Source organism: Anticarsia gemmatalis, chromosome 20 (assembly GCF_050436995.1).
Source record: "Anticarsia gemmatalis isolate Benzon Research Colony breed Stoneville strain chromosome 20, ilAntGemm2 primary, whole genome shotgun sequence".
NCBI classification, from domain to species: domain Eukaryota; kingdom Metazoa; phylum Arthropoda; class Insecta; order Lepidoptera; family Erebidae; genus Anticarsia; species Anticarsia gemmatalis.
In genome coordinates, this window is record NC_134764.1 from 7,996,145 (window position 1) to 8,021,477 (window position 25,333).

Genomic DNA, 25,333 nt, shown 5'->3' on the forward strand with positions numbered 1-25,333 from the left:
ACTCGTTGTCCCCTGTACAGGGTGTCCCAGAATTTAACATTTAGCCGAAATGGAGTAACAGGATTGATTGTAACCATCATGTAAAATCAGAAAAAAAAATATCTCATGTAATTTGAAAATTGTGGGTATTTGTGGAATGGAATTTCCACAAATACTCAGAATGGGGACCAGTTTCCATAAATCCTTAATAAATTGAATCATTAATTTTGACTGAGAAATTATGAAATAATGATTACCGCAAAAAATATTTAAACCAATAGAGCATAGTAGTTTACAAGTTTTGGCCGGTTTACACAGGGCAAAGCACATGTCCACTTGTTTGTTGCTTTACTCTTTAAATGTACCCTCGAAACATTCGCAAGCCCTAAAAATGCCTGAACCCTCCAATGCTAACAGCATAAAGAGTACTATGCAAGCATCACATCGCGGTATAATAGATATATCAATATTAAGTATTGCCGCGCGGGCAAGGCAATGCAAAAGCAAAAACAAAACGTAGAATACGTTTAGAAACTAATTATTGAGTTAAATAATATTATGACCTTTTCGATAGCAAAAGATTTTGTTGATATAATTAAAAGAATATAGGTTTAGCGTTTAGCCATCATGAATAAAAGTAGGTCATTGCGTATTGTCTAAATATTTTGTTCCGGCCATTTATTTCATATAATACGCTGGCTTGATTTCTAGACGACAACTGATTAGTCAGCGTTTAATCGATGTGATTTGTGATCGATTCCAGAGTTACCGAATTTAAATCGACGTGAACAAGAATATAATCATTACAAGTGAAAGCCACTCGTATGCGTAATGAACAGTTATCCCAATTACCGCTATTAACGTTATCGTTAAATAAATTTTATTAACATTCAAATGTCTGTAAACTACATTATGCACTAAATTGAAACTCGCAATCGTAAAAACTAGTAACTCTATCAATTCATTCTCATGAAGTAATTAAAGTACGTAAAAATTGCGTTGCGTGTTTTTTAACTGAAGTAACTTCTTAGCATTACCATAATGGAATCGATGTGAAATCGATTATTATAACAGTTGACAACGTATGCAAAATACAAAGATTATAGTCTATGGTACATCACTAGTATTGTTACGCCCCTTCCGTCGTGTCAAAAGTGCGTTTGCAAGATTTTATTACATTTACTTTAAAGTTTTGATATAATTTCGAGCTAATTGTGCCTACATATTATCTTAAAACCTGTACGCGTATATCAAGCTAATAATTTTTGTATAAAGTTCAATAGTTTTACTGTTTTCATAGCCGATGTCAATCTGTCAAACTGATCAGTAAATTATCGATTTTTTAGGACGGTGCCTCTAAATATTTGTAATCTGCCTTCAAAATATAATAAAATTGGACCAAGAATAGTATAAACCGTGCAAGATGACGGACTCAAAGTATTTTACGACTACGAAGAAAGGTGAAATTTTCGAACTCAAATCGGAACTGAACAGCGATAAAAAAGAAAAAAAGAAGGAGGCTGTAAAAAAGGTAAAATAAAAAAAAGCACCCTGAACTATGACTAAATACTTACTCCATTTAGTTTGTAACAAATCCGGTATATTGTTATACTGATAACATCATTATCTGTTGTCTAATGAAACTTTGATAAAGTGATGACAAATCATCTGTCTTTCAACACCTAACAAATAGGAAACTTTTGTATACGACCTATATCTTCACATTCACTAAGTAGGTCAGGCTTTACCAACACTATTACTGCATTTAACAGAGATTTTTACAAGTTTGCTATTGCATAATCTAAACTTTTTATGTATTGATTTTTTACAAAAACATCAGAGGTTATGACTTTGCTTTACTCATAAAATTGTGGTAAATTTTTTGGTGGCACCTTATGAATAAAAAGTATTGAACTTTAAAACACCATCAAAGTAATTTCACAGTTAGATAGATACAAACTTGTAATGACAAAACATTGACCAACTACTCTATCCTTGGAGCATTAATAAGTACCTACTTTCAGTAGTACTTTGACTATTTCCCTAAGACCTACAGCCTGCACCGTACATACTAACAGTAAATGACCATCACATATCTGAGATGGGCACGGGCCTGTTTTGTTTCTTTTTTTATGTGGGGATATGCTTTGTACAAAAACCTTCTTCTCCTACACACATTGGGTGGAGTGCAGGGTTATGTGGGACTCCCACCAGAAAGTTATACCCCCTAAATCCTCCCAAGTGCCTATGGTCATACTTGCAGAAAAGGATTGGAGCTATTGGGAATCTGTATAGTACTAGCTGATTGCAAAACATTTTTTAGGATAACAAGTATCCAGAATGATCATCTGTGTCTGAATTTCATCAACATCTCTTACGTCATTATTGTGTGATAACAAACATACATATAGCCATCTTCTCAAACTTCCCCATTCATAATATAAGTGGAATAATACACTCCACATACTAACATAACTATTTATTTCTAGGTGATTGCGTCAATGACAGTTGGCAAAGATGTATCAGCGTTATTCCCAGACGTAGTAAACTGCATGCAGACCGACAACCTTGAACTCAAGAAGCTGGTCTACTTGTACTTGATGAATTATGCTAAATCACAGCCCGATATGGCTATCATGGCGGTCAATACTTTCGTCAAGGTAGGTGCTCCAACAATTGACTTTTTTGTTTATTTATACGAGTTGTGCGGAAAATTTGTTAATGATGTTTGTGACCGTTTTTAATCTATTTGTTGATGTTCTGCATTCTTACGTCATCTCACGACTATATTTGACAATTTTTCAATAACAAGCGTGATTGAATATGATTCCAATTTGATTCCATTTTAGAATGAACTCAAGATCAACACTTTGGAAATTTATCTTTAGAACTGTTCCGATAAAACTATAGGAAAATGTCTGTGTTGTTTTCATCAATGCATCAACAAATTTTCTGAACAACTTCAAGTGAATTCAATTGAATTTATCATAATATTTACATTTGGGTATCAATATTGAGATCATTTTATAGTAATCCAGTTAAAATGAGCATGGGATTTATATGGAGAGACCAATATGTTCAAGTAGTAATAATTTAATGTAAATATGTAATAAATAACTACGATTGTAGTTATTTGTGTGTGACATGTATTTTTATCGTTTTTTAATGTCTACTAATCCATATATTGATGGGTGGAAGGATCTACCGACATACCAGCTTGTTAAGGTAAACTAAATGATCCAGAAAAACCAAATCAAATCATCTATTTGTAGATTTACACATTAAATACATTAATGAATTTATAAATAATGTTATTCTTGGTGATTTTTCTAATGAAATTTCTGTCAGACAAGGGATATTACTGCTATAATATTCTGAATTTTATGTATTTTGTTATATTATTATGCAGTCTATTGCTGGACATGTTTGTTACTGCTCAAGAAGTTCTTATATTCTACTTTTTTACCAGAATTCTCTGATAGTCTTTATCCAGTTTCTTCCATAGTAAAAGACTCTAATCCTTTTAAAGAACATTTCAAAACCTTACACTAAATAAGAAAAGAAATATAAAGATCATGTTAGGTCATGATTTAAGTAGGCTAAACAGATTTCCGTTTTACGTCTTCTATGATGTAATAGCCTTTCTCTTGTCCAAGACCATGTCCAGCAGTAGATACAAGCCTAGTAGATGTCTATGCCACCAAAAGCCAGAGACAATATAAGATTCTAAGATGAAATCAACCAATATACATGCAAATGGTTTAAACATCTATCAAAGATAGTCAAAATGTCTTACAGAAATTTGTTACGGCATCGTGAGTTTCTTGTAAATTAGCACTGTTCTACCCCCGAGACCACCCTGCATGCAATAACTAGGAAAAAATATATATTGCATGACTAATTTCATCACCGATGAACTAAATTTCTATATGAATACCATCACTTAGCACTTGTAATGTGTAAATCTACATATTCGTCTATCAGCTGAAAAAAAAGAAGAAATGACGATGAGAACAAAATCCATGCCTCATACTTTATTAAAATAGAAGCACATCGGCTATTATTTTATTAATCCCATATTTATTATGTGAGGGGAACTCTTTGACTTGACTTTAAAACTGTTACTCGTAATACTGAAAATTCTGAAATTCGAAGAAAATTATGACGTTCCTCAAGTCTTAAAAATGTCTTCTCTTCCCTATATTTTGTGACTTTCGTCTTTTAGTAAATATTGACAATCCTTTCTGCTATAGCATTGCTCATTCTTGAAATCCATTTCCATTGCTATTTTACCTATGGAAAATATAATTAACCTTTTTTTTCTAATTCAAAGAAAAGTATAATTTAATGGTAAATTTTTTGTACACTAATGGTTTTTCCACACTACCCACTTTTTTCGATCCATTTCTTCTTTTCAAGTGTACAACAACTATTTCAATCCTTATTACGAAATCTATAGTAAAGATAACTTTATACCACTCAAAAATCAAACAGTCGAATTGATAACATCCTTTTCTTAAAAGTCAGTTAAACAGAGTAACCCTCACATCGCTTATAGTAAAATTGCTTCAGTATGATTGATGTGTTGCTTCTCTTTTCTTTTTATACACAATACCGAATGCAAACCACGTTGACAACTGCAGGACTGTGAGGACTCCAACCCCTTGATCAGAGCGCTGGCAGTCAGGACTATGGGTTGCATTCGGGTGGATAAGATCACGGAGTACTTGTGCGAACCACTCAGGAAGTGCTTGAAGGATGAGGACCCTTATGTGAGGAAGACGGCTGCTGTGTGCGTCGCTAAGCTTTATGATATATCTTCGAGTATGGTGGAAGATCAGGTGAGCGTGATAGCAGTTTTAAGAGCATAGTAATATGCTAATGTATGCATATACGTTGTACATACATACGTGTACATGCGCGTGCACGTATGCGGGTTCTTTTAAAAGATACAATACGTTTTCACGACGAGTCTTAAAATCAATTAATAGCAGAAAAAAATAGATTCACACAATGTTCAATAATACCTTATGAAATAATAAAAACTCAGAGATTTCGTTTCTTTGTCCATTTATTTATTTTAAACTTAACAACTACTTAGCGTTTGGCTTACTGCTAAATCTTGGTTATTTAATTATATTCTTATATTGAAGAGATATTGAAGAGATATTATAGTATTGTGTATGTTTGTAGGGATTCTTGGACCAGTTGAAGGATCTACTGAGCGACTCCAACCCTATGGTGGTAGCTAATGCCGTCGCTGCTCTCTCTGAGATCAACGAGGCCAGTGTCTCTGGACAACCTCTTGTTGGTAAGATATAAATTATTTAATTTAAAAATAGTTGATGATAGTGAGTAATTACTACAGCAAATGAAATATGCGACAAGTTTTTTTAGACCAATGTAGTCGTAGATTGTTTGTCTATCTCTATTATAAAATCTATTGTGGTTGAAATTAAATATTTTCACGTCTACGTTTACGTGCATGGGCGTATACGCACATATGAATAGTTAACTACAAATGTCGCTGAACAAAATCAATCTATCGAAATCCTTTGCGTGTTTAATATCAAGTAATTCAACCTTTTGTTAAATAGTTTGTCAAGAATTTTTACTTTTTCTTGTCTGACGTTGCGGCGCAGGTCGCATAGATTGCAGCTGCATGCTTAGATCCGACCACAGTCATTGTAATATTGGATAGGTTATAATGAATGTAAGTAATATGGTATCGTATGGCGCAGAGATGAACGCGCCGACGATCAACAAGCTGCTGACGGCGCTGAACGAGTGCACGGAGTGGGGGCAGGTGTTCATCCTGGACGCGCTGTCCAACTACGCGCCGCGGGATGCGCGCGAGGCGCACTCCATCTGCGAGCGCATCACGCCGCGCCTCGCGCACGCCAACGCCGCCGTCGTGCTCTCCGCTGTCAAGGTAACACACGCTTTACTTGGAAAACAATACTTTTTCTGTTATTTTTAGACAAGTACCAAGACAATATTTCATGAAATTAAGTTTAGCTCGGAAGACGTAATAAAAAAATATTTATCATATTAGTTGTTAACATTATTTGATCAATAAAATAGTATGATGTGCGGATTCGTATGATGTTAATTGTTTTAAAAAAAATATGTTTAGAATAACATAAAAAAACAATAAACTAACAAAATGGCAAAATCTTTAAGCTACTAAGGAACTTACTTATTTAAAAAGCTTACATTTGACCAAAAAAATACTATTTACACAGAGAAATAAATGTTTCCGCATCCTCAATTCAATTTACCAATAACTATCATCAATAAGTATTAATCACATGCATAAGACATCACAGGCATAATTTAACCAATATACATTAATGTTCAGGTGCTAATGAAGCTAATGGAGATGGTGTCGGACGACACGGAGCTGGTGAGCACGCTGTCCCGCAAGCTGGCCCCGCCGCTGGTCACGCTGCTGAGCGCCGAGCCCGAGGTGCAGTACGTGGCGCTGCGGAACATCAACCTCGTGGTGCAGAAGAGACCCGACATACTCAAGCATGAGATGAAGGTAGACTTAACTCTCTATATTGTCGTATCTTATAGGTGTGGGTAGATTTCTTTTTGACAAAATATAGCAAAATGTGCCCTTCGAAGTTAAGTATATTACACAAAGAAAATGGTTCCTAGTAATATTGTGTAGGTGTGAGACAGAGAGACTTTGGAATTGATTATAGTTGAATGTATTTTTCACTCAATGAATGGTGTTCTTCGCCGGTGAGTGAAGATCAGTGGATTTATTTAACTTTATTGCTGACGGTGACCGCGTAGTGGTATTAGAGAAGGATATCATCGTGCATCAGCATATTAATATATGAGGTCGAGGAAAAAGTCTTTTCGCATTATAGTATGTATGAACTTGTAATAAAATCTTTTCTCTACACAAAAAAGCTCGATATTTGAGTACCTCACGAACTCACTGAAAGAAACTTGATGAATCGTGTACTCATTTGTAATTCTTGATGCCAAAGAGATTTTATTACAAGTTCATACATACTATAATGCGAAAAGACTTTTTCCCCGACCTAATATATACGAGTCCGAAATTATACTGTACAACCTTTGATGAAACCTACAATAAAGTTAGTTACCACAATAAGTCAGTTTAGTAGTTTTTGTATTGAATGCTAACCATCAAACATTCGTGGCGGAGGCTTTATACATAATCATAATTCATTCCCACAGGTGTTCTTCGTGAAATACAACGACCCGATCTACGTGAAGCTGGAGAAATTAGACATAATGATCCGTCTAGCGTCGCAGGCAAACATCGCGCAAGTGTTGGGCGAGCTCAAGGAGTACGCCACTGAGGTCGACGTGGACTTCGTACGGAAAGCTGTTAGAGCTATCGGAAGATGCGCTATTAAGGTGAATATGTTACTGTAAAAGCCCGAACTGTGGTAAATCCTAAGATTTTCCGGTAAAACCTAAGATTTACCAACTCTCAATGGTAAAAGTCCGAACAAGCCAGAGTTAAGAAACTTTGTTACGATATATAAAAAAATCCTTCTTCATAACTATGTTTATAACTATTTCACGGTATAATTATATACTGTGACATAGTTATAAAGAAGGAGTTTTGGGCAAAGCGACTTGGGCAGGTTAGGTTAGAAGGCTAAGGCGGGAGCGAGCTTAGTCTTCGTGGTTATTTTTTTTTAACCACCCAGAAGGAGGAGCCCCGCGATGCGGGGCTCCGGCGACATCTCGATATCATCAAGTGAATTTAGGTAAAAGTTCGAAATAAAAGAATTGTTCGGACTTTTACCATTGCGAGTTGGTAAATCTTAGGTTATACCGGAAAATCTTAGGATTTACCACCGTTCGGGCTTTTACAGTAACAAATATACTACTTATTGAGTTATTGCTGGCCTACTGCTGGGCAAAGAAACAACAATAAGAATGTGATTAGGGAATTTGTAAATTCCTTAAAATCTGTTTTAATAGACTCTCAGGTCAGTGCTATTTTCCGTTTCCATTTGATCAAGTGATCATTTTATCATTTTCAATGCACACATAACTTTGACACTCGCGGCTTCGCACTCATGTGAATTTACCTTTAAAGAGTTTTTAACCTTTGTGATTGGATGGGATTTCCGGAACAAAGCTTGATCCTTTATATCTTTAAATAACCCAAATTTCCCATGTTGAATTATATTAAAATCCAGAGGAGTTTACCTGTTAAAACAGACAGACATTTACATGTAAAATTTAGTATATTTAAGTTTTTTAAATTTGCTTTTCCATGAGGAATATAATAAAAACTTGTTTGTTTTCCCCGGCAGGTGGAGCCGTCAGCGGAACGTTGCGTGTCAACACTGCTGGAGCTGATTCAGACGAAAGTGAACTACGTGGTGCAGGAGGCCATCGTGGTCATCAAGGACATCTTCCGCAAGTACCCCAACAAGTACGAGAGCATCATCAGTACTCTGTGTGAGAACCTCGACACGCTCGACGAGCCTGAGGCCAGGGCTTCTATGGTAAGAGAACTTCTCATATATACAGGGTGTAAATGACAGCTAACCGAAAACTTTACTGGTAAGTTTGTGACACTGTATGCGCGAAATTTACTCCAACGATATTTCTCGGAAATGATTGGTTCCCGAGTTAGTCATTTTTGAGCGTTCAATGTATAGTGAACAACGCGATGTATCTCCGCGCATGCCTACGAGATTTCTGGCGGCGCGGCGGCGGCGCGCTGAGCGACGACATGTCGCGACGCGTCGTAGGTACATACGCGTACCACCACGTCTATGCGCTCACTAGTATGCAACGCTATCATTAGATAACAATCTTATGTATCGTTTATGGTATCGTAAGTAGGCCCGTATGTTACAATAGCTCATAGTAAAATTGTAAGTAGGTAGGTACCTACTTGGCTTACGTGAAATCAAACAATAATAGCAAAACGTAACCAATAATAAGGAAGTGCTAAAACAAATTGTTATCAATGTCTATCAACACGCAAATACCTGGTGTATGGCGAGAGTTTGAGTACCTTTGGATCCGGACGTACAGGTGCAGAGCACGCCGTGCACTTCCACGTGCTTCACCATACATAACACATCAACATTTCTTCCTATTTACGACCACAACTGCACTTTGAAAACAATAACAACAAAAATAATAACAATAAAAACACTAACAACTCAAAACCGGAACAATAACAAGTAATAATAAACAGCAGTTCACACACGACACGACGAATAGGACATAACGAACGACACCGGTGAAGAGCTTCCGTCTTCCGCGAGCGAATTGCTCGAACTATCGATCAAAGAGAGCCGCCGGCGCGGGCGCCTCTCCGCTCACTCGCGCCGCCCCTCGCCCGCGCCACCCGCTCCCTCCGCGCCGTCCGCGCGCGCGCCGCCGATTTGGTGACGAGCGACGAGTTAGGATCCCAGCGAGAGATTAGATTCAATAAAATATTGATGTGGCATTACTATTTTTACTTGTCACAGTTGTTACTGGTTGCATTGTAGTTTTATTCAAATACCAAATAACATCACAAACATTATTGATGTAAGTTTAAAAAACTTTGATATTTATAACATAAAATCAGCTTAAAGTAAATAAAATAAACACGAAACGTTTATTTAATTAAACCATAAAAAATGTAGGTACATAACAATGATAACAATCAATATCCATTAATATTCTTATCAGAGAAACTAACTTATCATAATTCATAATCCCCGGAGAATTACTTAGCATCCATTTTGTCGCATCCCATCTATGTAACATCCACGCGCGGTCGCGGCGTCACGCGTCACTACGGCCATCTACTTTTCGAGTCGCACCGCGCTTGTATGAAGTATGAATGAGCGTGTAAATATCGAATAGAATTTTGCAAGAACAAATTTTAATGGAACAAAGCGACAATACATGTTAAATTGTTTATTAGAGATTTTTATAGCGCTAAAGAATATCAATAGGATTTTTTGTCGTTCTGTATGTATTTGTACGTGTAATAATAAGATATCACACATTTTAAATCTTATGAATTTACCTTTTATCGGAGAGCGGGATAATTATGTAATTTTCATTTTTAACATAGAACAAATACTAAGTAACGCTGCATACTAGTGAGTGTGAGGTTGACAGCTGTGTGCGTAATCGTGTCTGTGTGGCGCGCGTAGGTACGCGGCGTGACGTCGACCGTCGCGGCCGGCCGCCGCCGGCGCGGTGTCGTTGGCCGAACAGCTGATGGCGAATTTATACGTTGTTTTAATCCATTGCTGTTTTTTGTGAAAAACAGTAATATGACGGTTTTTTTTTTCATATTCATGTTGCATTGTGTAGTATTAACGAAATAATACCAGAAAAAATAAAAAAAAACGCATAAAAAATCGGAAAAATCAAGAAAAAACCGATGAAAATTTTCAACGCCATAAGCACCAGAATCGTGTCTAAAGTCATTTTTTTTCGTTTTCGGTAGGCTGTCGTTTACACCCTGTATATATCAGCTTAGCCTTTTTCCAAACTATGTTGGAGTCGGCTTCCAGTCTCACCCGATGCAGCTGAATACCAGTGTTTTACTTGGAGCTACTGCCTATCTGACCTCCACAACCCAGTTACCTGGGATTTAACACGATACCCTTCGGTAAGACTGGTTGTCAGACTTTCAAGCTTCTGACTACTGTTAACGACTGTCAAAGATCTTCGAAAATGACAGCCGACCACAATTTAACGTGCCTTCTAAAACACGAAGGAACTCGATATGTATAAGATGGTCACCCATCCACAGAACAACCTCGGCAAGCGTGGCTTAACCTCAAAGATCGATCCGCGCGGCTGTCGTTAACTAAGCCACGAGCTCCTCCTCGTAAGAGAACTTCTCATAACTAATTAAATTTAACCAATCAATGTTCCACTCCTAGGCACGAGACTTCTCCTGTAATGAGATTAGGGGTTAGACTTTGAGTCCACAACGCGACCAACTGCGCAAGATTCTAATATAACATAATAATATATCAATACAAACAGTCAAATGTTCTGCTTTAACACAGATTATATCAAAATTTACTGCAATCTGACTGACAGATTGTGTATTACTGTTGACTACAAGGTCAACGGTTCCATTTCCGGTCGGGGTTTATTTAGTTAGATTAATATCAATAGAAGCCCGGACTTATGTAACTTAGTAGGATAGTAGAAGATTTAAGGGGCTAATGGCGAAACGTAGGTCTATTTTGTACACCTCTGCCCACATCTTCGTGTATAACATGCGTCCAAATCTCTATAACTTTGAAACGAATTTGTAATCTATTTTTAACAATTTTGATGTCGGTTTTAATATAAAAATGTATTTGTTCATCAGGTATGGATCGTGGGCGAGTACGCAGAACGTATCGACAACGCAGACGAACTGCTGGATTCCTTCCTCGAAGGATTCCACGATGAAAATGCACAGGTAAGTAAACGAAACAATAAACAAAATAAAGTCCCAATCTATCAGTGTAACCTGTTTCTACCCACTGTTAATTATAGGCCTCCCTCTCAGTACGCCTTTTGACAATTCTTGCGCTTGCGGCTTGTCTCATCTACTGCAGCCCTACACATGACATTTAACCATCTAGCCCCCGGTTTCTGAGGTACATTTAGCAGTAGTTTATCTATTTAATAGCGTTTAAACTCGTACAAAAATAACGCTATTGAATAGATAAACTACCGCTAAATGTACTCAGAAACCGGGGGTAAGTCTTCTCCAGCAACCTTCGCTTATACCATAGCATACTTATAAAAGTTATTTCGTGCTAGGTTCAACTGCAACTGCTGACGGCCGTAGTGAAGTTGTTCCTGAAGCGGCCGGCCGACACTCAGGAGCTCGTACAACACGTGCTCAGTCTCGCCACACAGGACTCGGATAACCCTGACCTTAGGTAAGTTACCGTTAACATAGCTTATAACAATATATACTTTAAGTAACAGCTGATTGATCTCTCAAGTTAAGTAACGCTTGCCGAGGTTGATCTATGGGTGGGTGACCACGTTATACATACTCCGTGTTTCAGAAGGCACGTTAAATTTTGGGCCCCGGCTGGCATTTAGTCAGTAGTAGTAGTCAAAACGTAGAAAGTCTGGGAACTTTCCAAAGAGTATTGTATTACAACCTAGGTAACTGCGTTGTGGAGGTCCGATAGGTAGTCACTCCATGTAAAATACTGGTATTCTTCATTATATTATAGTCTAGGTATTTTTATAGAAAATTATTAATTCTTTGATTAAGCAAAAATTATATTACGTAATGGTATATTTTGTTATTATTGACGCACAGTGTATATAAACTTTCTGTTACAATTGTTCAGAGACCGCGGCTTCATCTACTGGCGCCTGCTGTCCACGGACCCGGCGGCCGCCAAGGAGGTGGTGCTCGCCGACAAGCCTCTCATCTCGGAGGAGACAGATCTGCTCGAGCCCACTCTCTTGGACGAACTCATCTGCCACATCAGCTCGCTCGCCTCTGTTTATCATAAACCACCTACGGCCTTCGTTGAAGGTAATTGCATATATATATTTTATACTACAACTAGCTGACCCGGCGAACGTTGCTTTGCCATATAAAAAAAAATTGTGTCACTTAGGTGTATGAAAAATAGATGATGGCCGATTCTCAGACCTAATCAATATGCTCACAAAATTTCATGAGAATCGGTCAAGCCGTTTCGGAGGAGTATGGCAACGAAAACTGTGACGCGAGAATTTTATATATTAGATTTAACTGTCTAGACTCCCGGATATAGCAAACGTGATATTATAGATGTGTAATGTAGCTTTGTCTTGGTGTTTGGTCGTTTCGGAGCATATTTTATACAAATAAACAAAAAAAATATTTTTTACTTTAATTAGATATTGGTGTAAACGAATGTAAAAGTACGCTCTGTCGCTATTTGGTTATGGCAAAACAGCTCAAATACCACGATTTTGGTAAAATTTTGCATGATAAAAAGGACAGGTTACTTTACTTTCATAAACAAGCTTTTGTCTATGGCCGCTGATACTTAATCACGATTCACGAATCAACTATTTGTCGAAATCCGTTCATCTATTTCACAGACAGATATACAAGGGTAACTTTGCTTTTTAAGTATAGATTATGGAAAATATAGTATGCCTATTACTACAGGTCGTGGTGCAGGAGTACGCAAGTGTTTGCCGGCGCGCGGTGGATCAGCGCCCGAGGAGACACACGCGCCACAACCCACTGTCATACCGAACCAGGTGGGTAACCAGGTTCGGAAACTTTCTATCTATAATAAATCCTCTCAATTTTGTTTTAATCTATGTCAATGTTTCGCTATGATACAATTAGTAAGCTTATTATTGTTAACTTGGGTGTTTTTTGTACACTCTCTCTTATTCATAAAAACACTGTAAACCTATTTTAGTTAAAAAGCTACTATATTATGTTTTCTCTTTTTCGTTTCGCTAAGGAGTGAAAGAAACAAAACACTTTGTAAGCCTTTCATAACTTCATATATTTTTATGAATAAGAGGGTTACTGTTTTAATAATGAACGCAGTGTAAGCACGAATTAGTTATATAATCTATATTTTGTCTCTTTCAATATCTGTGAGGGAAAAAGACAAAACACTTATCAGAGTTTAAACGTGTATTATTAAAGCAGTTCGAATTTAACAGCCTTGATGTGAAGTTGTTATATTCACATGTATAATATACTAGCTGACTCGCGCAACTTCGCTTGCCTCACATAGGAGAGAACGGGTCAAAATTTTCCCCGTTTTTGTAACATTCTTTATTGGTACTCTGTTCCTATTATTCGTAGCCTGATGATATATAGCCTATGGCCTTCCTCGATATATGGAGTATTGAACACACAAACAAACAAAGAAACTCTTCAGCTTTATGATATTACTAGCTGACCCCCGCAACGTCGCTTGCGTCACATAAGAGAGACTGGGTCATATTTTCCCCGTTTTTGTAACATTTTTTACTGGTACTCTGCTCTTGTTGGTCGTAGCGTGATGATATATAACCTATAGCCTTCCTCGATAAATGGACTATCTAACACAGATTTTTGATAACAATTTTTCAAATCGGACCAGTAGTTTCTGAGATTAGCGCGTTCAAACAAACAAACAAAGAAACTCTTCAGCTTTATAATATTATGTGTAATATATATTGTATGTGTAACAGGAGTCGTTGATCGGTGACCTGCTATCTATGGACATCGGTGGGCCGCCGCCCGCGCCTGCTCCCGCCTCCAACATAGACCTGCTTGCTGGTGGACTTGATGTACTTGTAAGTCTATTACTAATATAATTTAACATTAACATTTTATAGGCATTGTTTGCCACAAATGTAGATCTATCTTCGACAAAAATAATACTTTAATATTTGACGTGATGCTAAGTATAAAGTTTTTAGTTAACAATATAAGAAGCGAATACTCGTTGACATTATTAAGTGGTGACCTAGTCGTGAGGAAGTTCGAAATGTTCCTTAAAGCAATGTCTTTAGTCAGTAAATATCGTTTAATAATTTAACTGCTTAGCATTTTAAATTACTATTCTAAAAAATCACTGGTTTTTTAATAACGTTTTGTATAGCGGCATTAAAAGATTTAATATTTTCTTATTAATGAATTATATGATGTGTCCACAGCTGGGTGGTGGTCCGGAGCCGGCGGCGGCCACGTCGGGCACGACGGGTCTGCTGGGCGACATCTTCGGCGTCAGCGCCGCGCCCGCCTCGCTCGTGCCGCCCAAGCAGTGCTGGCTGCCTGCTGACAAGGGGAAAGGTAACACTAACATTGCAAGCTAACCCACAAATATTGAGTACATTCTCTCATCCCCCATTTCAGCAGTTTAGGGGATAATTAGAGATAAAAGTTGCTATTTTTAACTCCTTTTTTATCGAAATTAGCTCAGCAATTTAGCCGTAAAGTGTAACACACAAACTTTAGCATTTATAACAGTAGTATTGCAATTGAAAAACATGGGTAGTGTTTGTGTATACTATCTTTGTCATGTTTATCCGAAATTATTATCATAACTTTACGTAAATTCTATGGGACTTTCTATAAGACAAAAAAAATCATTCAGTTTAGGTTTCGAAAATAAAGTCCGTTATTAAAAACTTCCTTTGTGAATGAAGTGTACTTATGTTAAAGTACACCAAACCACGCATTGAAGAATTGTGGAGGTACCTTTGTAGAAATATAAGCCGAAGTAGGTATTTTTTTACTGATTTGTGTAAATATTTCCAGGTCTGGAGATCTGGGGTACATTCAGTCGTCAGAACGGACAGCCGCGCATGGAGATGACGTTCACCAACAAAGCCATGCAGGCCATGAGCGGATTCGCTATACAACTCAATAAGAACAGGTCAGTATCCATTAGTTTCCCTCTACCACTTGCAGCTTAGTTAGGTATGGGTATATCACGTTGGCCAAATGCGTTTCGATCAAATTCGATCAAACATTCTTTGTAAAAAATGTGTTTTAAAACGTTTTGTGAAAAAACTTATTTGTGATATTCCGTGAAACTGAGTGATTTTTTGAACACCGTGCATATTTCAGTCGCTTAGTATATTTTGACAATAAATCCTTGTTACGATATTTTTTATCTCAATTATCTCTAGGCTAATTTACATCAAAATTGGTTTGTTTTTCGTTACGAACAGTTAGACTTTCCCCATTTGATTATATATTGCTTTGCCATGTATGTAACAAAGTTCGTGTCCCCAGTTTCGGCGTGTACCCGGTGGGCGGGCTGTGCGTGGGCGCCGTGGCGGCGGGCGCGGCGGCCGAGGCCCCGCTCGCGCTGGCCACCACCGGGCCCGTGCAGCGCATGGAGCCGCTCAACAACCTGCAGGTACTACTTGCTACTACATTATTATTATAACTGCCTCTGTGGCGCGGTCGGTAGTATATGCGACTGCGGTGCGAGAGGTCTCGGGTTCGAATCCTGGGTCGGGCCAAAAAGTATTTTCTGAGATTTTCTGTTTAGAATTTCTCAGAGATTGCCCGGAGTTAGGAAGTTGAGGTCGCAGACCTCCGTGCCTCGAAGAGCACGTAAAGCCGTCGGTCCTGCGCCTAACCTCGTGTCGGTTATCCGTCCCACCAAACTATGAGAGTGATGAAATAGAGAGTGTACCTGTGTATTGTGCACACACTTGGACACTATAAACAAAGTCCTGCACAGATGGCCAGTTTCAATGAAACTGACCGCCGTAGCCATATATCGGCTAGGAGAACATTATTATTTATTCACCATACAGTGCTTTTTAGTACGATATTAACTCATACAACACGAGCCATTCTCAACTTCAAATAGTAAATGTTACTCCATCTTTACCTTAGTGGAGAAGTCATGGGGAAACCAAAGTATAATCCCTGTTTCAGTCAACGAGGGGCTGATTTTTTAAGAAAAATATAGCCCTAATTGGATTCCGGATCTTTAACTGTCTTGATATTAATTTTATAAAAATTATCGTAGTTTTTTTGCATCAAAGTAAAATATATCCATCGTCACCACACTCTGGATTTATTAAAGAATTCAATTAACCTATCTTTATAGACGTTTCTGTGTCTCTTGTATGCTACATAACATAAAATCATTCTTAATTCATGTATAATTTTCAATACCCACAAATCTCAATTACTGAATTCTATAAAAAAAATTGACAGGTGGCGATAAAGAACAACGTAGACGTATTCTACTTCGCGTGCCTCATCCCCGCGCACATACTGTTCACTGAAGACGGGCAGCTGGACAAACGCGTGTTCCTCTCCACGTGGAAGGAGATCCCCGCCGCTAATGAAGTCCAACACACCCTGAGCAACGTCGTAGGCACAGCTGACTCCATCGCACAGAAAATGACCCTAAACAACATATTTACTATCGCCAAACGAAACGTAGAAGGGCAAGATATGCTATACCAGTCTTTGAAACTAACGAATAATATTTGGGTATTGTTAGAACTGAAATTACAGCCTGGAAATCCTGAAGCGACCTTGAGTCTTAAGTCTAGGACGGTAGAGGTCGCTACTTGTATATTCCAAGCGTACGAATCCATTATCAAGTCGTAATCTCATGTTTGTTTGTATGTATATGTTGGTCTAGTATTCCTAAGTTATATACTGTAAATTCCATTTATGATGTATGGATGTGCGCTCGCGTTTATAGCTGAGTTTTTAATGTATGCTAGAGATTATTGAAGTATTAATTAAATATATTGTATATCCATTTTTATTTGTAAAAATACTTTTTCAATTTTAATTTTTACGTAATTTAGTTCAGAGTTTTCACGCTAGATGGCGTTGTATGTAGCTATATCAAATATAGTAATTAAACGATTAAAACAATACTTATTAAATGAAATATAATTAATTAAATTATTTATAATATGTCTGGATAAATATGGCTACCATCGTGGACTTCCTATAAATCAAAATCATAGATACAAAAGTAGTAAAAGTCATCAATGTATCGAAAGCCACGGCCGGTTTCACAGCCTATGAAAAAGTGTCAGATAACCTATCTACTAGATAAAAGTGACAGCAAATACATGAAATTAACTGTCATAATTCTATAATATAAGCAATTTGATATTTTTCGAGGGGTGGTGAAAAGGAGTCTTTGCGCAGGCGCTTATGTATAAACAATCTTATCAGACATCTAATAAAATTAGATATACTTATTAACCCGGTTTCTCAGTATATTTAGCGGTAGTTTATCTATTCAATGGTACGGAACCCTTCGTGCACGAGTCCGACTCACACTTGGCCGGTTTTTATGAGTTTAAACGTTATTGAATAGATAAACTAACGCTAAATGTAGCTAAGAATCCGGGGGTAAAACTGACACTAGGTTAAATACATCACCTTAGCTTTTATTATTAATTTTTTACATAATTTTATATAAATTTTCTTACAAATGAATAAATAGGAGCTCACCTGTAAAAGCAAGCGTGGTATGTTTAATGTTATATCTAGCGATTATAGTATATGTTGCGATGGTTCGAACGCGCTCTAATTGTAAGGCGTTATATTAATAAATTACGTTATACACTGATCAATGGCTTTCTTATTTATTTGAGGTCTTATTTTATTTATACTGAAACTAGCTGCATCGGCAATTGTTTTGCCATAAAAAAATTTTAAAAGTGTAACTTAGAGGTATGAATAATAGATGTTGGCTGATTCTCAGACCTACTCATATGCTCACGAAATTTTATGAGAATCGGTAAAGCCGTTTCGGAGTACGGTAACTAACATTGTGACATGGAAATTTTATATGAGACTAGCAGACCCGCGCGGCTCCGCTGACGCTTTCATCTATTTATTCACCTTTTACACCTTTGGACTTCCACAAATAATTCAAGACCAAAATTAGCCAAATCGGTCCAGCCCTTCTGGAGTTTTAGCGCGACTAACGAACAGCAATTCATTTTTATGTATATAAAGATATAAGACCCTATTTAAATGTGTCGCCAGCAACCAACACAACTTTGTTAGTTTTACAAAGCAATGGAAATAAATATCGAATTTACGAACTACTTAATTACTTAAAATGCAGTACACACCAAAGCCGACCTGCCTTCCTATGTGGACAAATTATTGAAACGAGCGCTTCTGTACGGAGGCCGCTGACATGCTGTCAGATTGTATCGCGCGGGTTGGCAACTTTGGTGTGTTTTTAAACATTCACTTGGTATACATTCTTTCTTAACTACTTAAACTAAATACTGGTACGTCGAACCATTGGTAGAGCTTGGTCTCGTTCGTGTGATACGAATACTCTACACACTTCGTGTTGAACAATCTGAAAGTAGAATAGAAAAACAGTCAAAAAAATATTACCTTGTTCTGGAAACATGATCATAAAGTGTGGATATTTACATGGATTTACGGTTAAAAAGTTAAGTTTTAAAAGAAAGAATGAGTGCTGACTTCACACCTTGCATAAGTGTTAGATAATCTAACTAATAGATTAAGATAAGATAAGATTAATAATAGATTAAGAGACAGCAAATAAATATACGAAAACTACTGTCAAAATTCCATCTGATAGGCTATTTAATACTTATGATGGAGTGGTTAAACCGGGCATAAGTGTCATTAGCTAGCGGATAAAGATTAAACATTAAATGACTGTATCTCGCTCAAGACGCCACGTAAGTATGATCAATTTAAGATATGACCACTTTAAGCCCTACTTCCCCTATTAGATAGATTAGTCGAAACAAATGAAAAATCTTGAATGAAAGTAACACCCAATAAATAACCTCTAAAACAATCAAATTGTCATTAGTTTTTAAACGAAAAGTATTTTCTATAAATACATACCCTCCTTTTTTAATGCACTCATCGATAGGATAGTCCTCCCTAAAGCACTTGGTCATTAGCGCGTTGAAGTAGATACTGCCTATAAGCTTGCTTGTCGTCGTGTTGGCAGCCTTCAGACAGTCGTGGAACACCTCATCACACTCACAATGCAACCTGGAATAATACTGAGTTATTTGGCGCCCAGCGAGGGACCAACTGTCCCTAGAAGGATTATCTCTTTTGCTGAAACTTTCTCCGAAATAAATTGGAATGCAATTTAACAAGAGAGAAGCTTGGATACCCAGCCGGTACGCGTGGTTCATAATTAATAAAAGGAAATATGGAAATAGGAAAAATCTATCTTAATGAACAGCAGAAATCAAAAATCACTTCATCCATAAGGTAAGCCATATCAAAGATAACATAATAATATGACGATAGTGATGGCCTCCGTGGCGAAGTGGTTGAAGTAGTCCACTACCAGTGCGTCCGGAGGTTGGTGGGTACGATTCCCACACGGAACAATATTTGAGTGACCCAGAAGCAGTTGTTTTGGGTCTGGTTGTACTTTGTATCCGTTGTTTTTATGTTAGTAAAAGTCTTCGAGACAAAAGAGTAATTTCTACTGCCACTGTTCACTTTAAAAAAATATATGTTCTTCATATTAGTTGATTCGTTTAATTTTAAGAAACTGACTACACCACAGTCAACATAATAAACCTATAACTAGCTACCACATACCTGGTATAAAACGCAGTGTTGGTAAGGTTATGCTTGGTCTCTCCCCCCGCGATGACGTCGGGACAATGGTCGTGCTCTCTGCAACACATGTCGGTCTCGCGCTCCGGACCCAAGTCGTCATAGTTATCAGCCGAGTTACCTGCGCCGCACCATTTCGTACCTGGAATATGAAAAACATTATTTTAGTCTAATTTGCAATTAGTTTGCAAAGGTTAATGTGAAATTTAACAGCGAACAGGTCTGCAAAAAACTCATTTGATTTCATTAAATCATTCTATTATGTCTCACGTGCCTGTCTCAAGTCGAAATAAAAGATCCACTACGTTTTGTTACTAAGTTCTGAAGTCAGATCCCCGTGAAGTTTTCCAAGGTTAGGTACTGAAATCAGAATGTTTGAATGGGTACCAATTAAAACTATGAAGGTAAATTATGAAAAAGGTAGGTACCTTTTTTAGCAGGGGGAAGAAATGCCTTCGAATCCCTTCCTTAAATCTTCCTGTTAGTAGTAAGTAGTTAGGTACGATCTACATAAGAAAATTTCTACTTGTTACCGAATCACGACTGAAAATACAGCCAGTTCGGACTGAAGATTTTTCAAGCAGTGTTTCAGTTTATTCATAATCGTACTAAGTGTAACGGAAGTCAGAAAAAAGTCTGAATAAACTTTAAGTAGGTACTATTAATAAATACTACGCTAATATCATGCCCTTCGCGTGTTTGATTAAGTGCGTACTGCGTGTAAATAAATCGGTCACTGCGCCTGAAACGTGATCTAGGAAACGGAAGCTGAAGCGAGCTGAACAAGATTATACGCAAAGTACCATTTATACAAACACCTTCTCAAGGGCATGGAGCTCTGGGTCTAAGAATGACGACTTACGTGGTCAAGAGTTCGATTTCCATGAGGAACAAATAATATTGGTTTGTTAAATATGAGTGACCTGACAATTATTGCTTTAAAACAAAAGTACCTTAGTAGGTAACTGTTGTAAGTAAATTAGATCATTCATGCGTGTCGTAAGAATATTATGTACTTAGTGCGGGAGTAAGTTTTATTAAGTACATAAGTACTTAGGTACTTGCGTGCATGTTTACTCAACACGATGCAAAACCACATATTATATGAATTCGTGAATAAACACCTATAAAAATAATAAATAACACGTAAGTATGTTATATCCAAATTAAAGGATTTCTGCTCCGATAGAACTGCATCGTTAACTATTAAATATTTTGACTAGCACGAAGTAATAAAATTTCGATTTAGGACAAAAATTATAGCACACTGTCCTTCACACGGTAGTTAAAGATTGATAAGTATTTAGTGACTAAGTACTTCAAACCAAGTTTAAAAATAAACAATTAGGTTAGCCATTAATGCTTTATTTTTAGTTTTTATAACCCTGAACGACTACATCTATTGTTAGTAACAAAATTTGACCAAAACGGAACCAGAGATACACTTATCTTTTAGTTTTTAATGCCTATTTCTAAAATGAGCAAAAATCTCAGATTTTGGTGTCCACGACGATGCGCCAATGGCGACCTTTTAAGTTAACTAACAATATGAAAGTCGTAGATACTTTATCAAAATATTGTAGGACTACCCACTATGATAATAAATACTGAGACCCCCGACGTTTTACAGACGTCAAATTCCGGGAATTTCTAAGAACGTAATTATGAAGTTGAGACATATTATTTTACATTGCCGCCACAGTTTTTCCTCCAACCTATGTAATAGGGCAAGGAGAAAACCCTGATTTTACCAGGTGCGTTACTGAACTCCGCGTACCTGTATTTAGCCTCATTACCTATCTTCGTGTTGTCAATTGTTCATCAGAAAGTAATTAAAGTGAATCGCATTACTATTAAGGTCACTAAACGCCGTCATCTTAAAGGAAATCGTTTTTATAACCAATCTTTTTGCGTGTCTACGTCATTGACAGAAAAAAGTTTGCGTTAAATACAAGACGTACCTAACACGATTATGAATAGGAAATTAAATTGGCTGTTAAAATTGTCTCTTGTTATGCGTAAAGTGAATTTTCAAATAACGACTGATTTAACTAAGATTCAATCATTGTTATGCTATGTGAAAAAAATACACGGATGGAAAATAAAATACATGGATAGATACACGGATGGTTTGTAGATACTACTTTGTCAAAAAATTGTTCTCGCAAAATACACCAGGGGCGCTGATCTATTTCCGGGTAGAAAAACATTTCAATAGAAAATCGATTATGGTAAGAGATTGTGCTTCTTTAACCTTATTAATTAGTACCTACATTAAATGGCTAAGTAAGGTAGAATTGGAAACACAAATTTCGACAAAAATAATTGAATAAGTAGTTACAAAATAGTTCATGAAAACATGAAGAAAACTTTCTTTTACTTACCGGGAAATATTAAAAACTGTTTTTGCAGCGACTCAGCTATCCTGTCATCCAGTCTTTCGTCCGCATACACACTGTTAGCTAACATTTTAGTATTAATATCAGTCATAACCCAGCAGGAATAACATTGAACATTAAGCATCATTGCCGTCAAACACAAAAGTATTGTCTTCATTTTCGAAACGAAAAAAATACGACGAATTTTTAATTATTTACGAGTTAATTGTAGATTTGAGCTAATTACATCGATGGACTGGTGTTCAATGGTGGTACGGAAGAATGATATTGTTTATATAGGGAGCGCATTTCGTTGAGGTCGCGGTCTCATCGCCAGCGGCGCGCATTACTTTACAGACCAGAGATGGGTAGCACACAGACATTTTGAACAGATCGTAACACAATTCCTATGAATCCTATGAAAAGCAGATAAAATCCTAGTCATAGGATATTTTGGTTAATTATATGATCTGTAAGTTGGCCAGAAATGTAAGCATTTAACAACTATTCAACGTTTCGGTTATTATTATTCCGATTCGTCAATTAATTAGCAGTCTCTAATTTATAATTATGAAGTTGCAAGCAATTCAGTCCGCTACAAGGGCTTTAGAAACACTTTTGGGATTCGTACTTAACAATGTAAATAGTAGTAGTATACATATGTATATGATACCTACATATATATTATGATTTTCGGACAAATAGGCAACCTACCATTACTTTTTGAACTAAGAAAATCAAAATAGATTGTGAATTTTCTCTTCTGCTTGGATTAGAGTTAGTTAGTCAGCTGTTGGCAAATATTTTTTTACTGATTGTATATTTTATAAGCCTAAGTACCTACCTATATTCTAGGCAATGGCACCATAGCTCTGCTACTTAAGGACATGCTCATAATTATTTAATTATCATTAATGAGTTAGCGAGAAAAGGAAATAAAAATAATAGAATTTTATTCCCTTACATTATGTCCTTTTATGTTACCTTCGTGAATACATTTAAATAGAGTATTAAGATAGTTGTTTATGTGATTCATGGTATATGAAGGAAAACTTTCCGCTCGCACTGACACCATGGATTAACAAAATTTAAGATAAGATAACTTTGTGCAGGAATTATTTATTCACTCAAGAATACGGTAATTTGTGTAAATCTTCCGTTTTGTGTTTATTTTAAAGAGTTAAGTACTATTATTTTAATAGGGCAATTATTTAACTTAAAAGAGTTTTATGTAGCAGATTTTATGCCAAAAACCTAGGGTTTTGGAGAGCAATAACTCTCTCTCTCTTCCTGGCTATTCGTCCCATACGGTAGTGCGGTCAGCCTTCAGTTATTTTGGAGAGCAATAACACGATACAAATATTCGTGTGACCTATAGAATCTGATTGTGCCTTTAGTCTACCTGCTTATACATAGACTATTGTAGACGAAAATGATGAATAAGTAAGACATTCGTTTATTAACATATTTTTCGAAGACTTTCATCGTTATACGATACGTTTCATGAGACATGCTACGCTGTATTAATTTAGGTATTTCTGAAATCCCCAAGTCCTACTCCCTCTGGGAAAAGAATGCAAGTTTTAACCACAACTGCGTTTCGATAACAGCGGAATATTTTTCGACAAGAATTCACAGAAATTATGGTGTTCGTTGAAGGTACAGTCACAATAAATATTGAGCATGTTGCAGTGGAAATCTGAAATGGACTCTCTTTCTAAGGACTAAGCCATCTGGTGGTCATTCCGTGGGTTTGGTTTCCACCGAGTGCAATAATATTTGTTAAGAATCTAGTTGTAATTTATGTCCTAAATTGGAATGTTTGTAGATACAATTTTTAAGCAGGAGTTGTTAAAAAATATGTACAATTTTTTTCGAAGAACTCGTTTGCAGCAATTGGCAATTAGTATGAGTGTCATGTTGGCACCTAGTTAACTTATCGTAAGATATTCCCTGTGGATACACTGAGCACGGTACCTCCTTATCGGAGCTTGAACATGACTTTTGAATAAACTATGATAATTCTTGCATACATTTGTTGCATTGTTATGCGACGTCTTGAAAAGGAAACGCTGCGAAGACGCAAAAGTTGGCAACAATGATTCGTCCAAACTACTCCTGAAATGTCCAATGTTGTATTCTGGACTTTCAGGATGAAGCCTATAAGAGTACCGCGGGTACCATTCACCGGGCGATGTATTGATTACTTTAAGGAATCTTTTATTTCGGTTGGGGGAATACGCGTAAAATTATGAAAATATAGAGTAAAATGGGATTTTCCGTAGTTTGCGCCCGTACTTTTATGAGCCCACTACGGATTAACTGTTGATCTAACGCTGACTGTAACATATAAGTATGTACAATATTATACTCGTAAGTAACAATAAATTAAATTTATCCTTATACGAATCCATGTCGAACTGGAAGATGGAGAAAATACCAATGTCGATTTGTGTACAAAATTATCACCGATCTTTTTTAACTAACATATTCAATGACCTTACTTAACCTGTATTGTATTACGACATAGCTTAGGCCTATTTTATCTAAATTTAGCTATTTCATCACGTGCGTTACGAATTTCTGTTAATACGGGCATTCCAAAAGGATCGGACGCACTAATTTATTTGACGTACCTACATTTGTACCCCCATGACGACCAAAAAATTGGGTTAATGTTAAAATTCGCTCATTAACGAAAGTAATTCAAATTATTATCTTTTCAAGGGCAGATTGGACTGCGAGGTTTGGGCCACGGCCAGGGTCAAGGGATAAGAGCTCAATTATAAGGGCCTTATTATCAAAAATATTGACATTTTAAATGATGAAACGCGGGGATGTCTCATACACCACATGTCCTTTACTCACAGTTTAAACTGCACTTGAAGATAAAACA

General features: G+C 36.8%; 2 protein-coding genes across 5 annotated transcripts; one reads left to right on the top strand and one right to left on the bottom strand.

Moving 5' to 3' along the window:
- The first annotated feature begins 1,064 nt into the window (after positions 1-1,064).
- On the top strand, positions 1,065-18,047 carry AP-1-2beta (adaptor protein complex 1/2, beta subunit). 4 transcript variants are annotated; one of them, XM_076127808.1, is made up of 18 exons: positions 1,065-1,133; positions 1,326-1,510; positions 2,469-2,639; positions 4,623-4,820; positions 5,173-5,290; positions 5,721-5,911; positions 6,341-6,523; positions 7,198-7,380; positions 8,295-8,489; positions 11,330-11,422; positions 11,770-11,891; positions 12,318-12,508; positions 13,136-13,242; positions 14,167-14,271; positions 14,635-14,770; positions 15,239-15,356; positions 15,719-15,845; positions 16,661-18,047. In XM_076127808.1, the coding sequence occupies exons 2-18, from the start codon at positions 1,403-1,405 to the stop codon at positions 17,060-17,062; spliced, it is 2,748 nt and encodes a 915-aa protein (XP_075983923.1). In that variant the 5' UTR covers positions 1,065-1,133; positions 1,326-1,402; the 3' UTR covers positions 17,063-18,047. The 4 variants fall into 4 exon arrangements, with proteins under 4 accessions (XP_075983923.1, XP_075983922.1, XP_075983924.1 ...); XM_076127807.1 differs by having other exon boundaries at positions 1,107-1,218; XM_076127809.1 differs by having other exon boundaries at positions 1,107-1,218; positions 13,136-13,230.
- Positions 18,048-18,184: 137 nt separating this feature from the next.
- LOC142981719 (phospholipase A2-like) lies at positions 18,185-22,685 on the bottom strand. Its single transcript, XM_076127814.1, has 4 exons — positions 22,444-22,685; positions 20,042-20,201; positions 19,322-19,474; positions 18,185-18,797 (listed from the first exon to the last, which is right to left on the bottom strand). Exons 1-4 carry the CDS (start codon positions 22,613-22,615, stop codon positions 18,701-18,703), a joined length of 582 nt encoding a protein of 193 aa, XP_075983929.1. The 5' UTR covers positions 22,616-22,685; the 3' UTR covers positions 18,185-18,700.
- Positions 22,686-25,333: the final 2,648 nt, after the last annotated feature.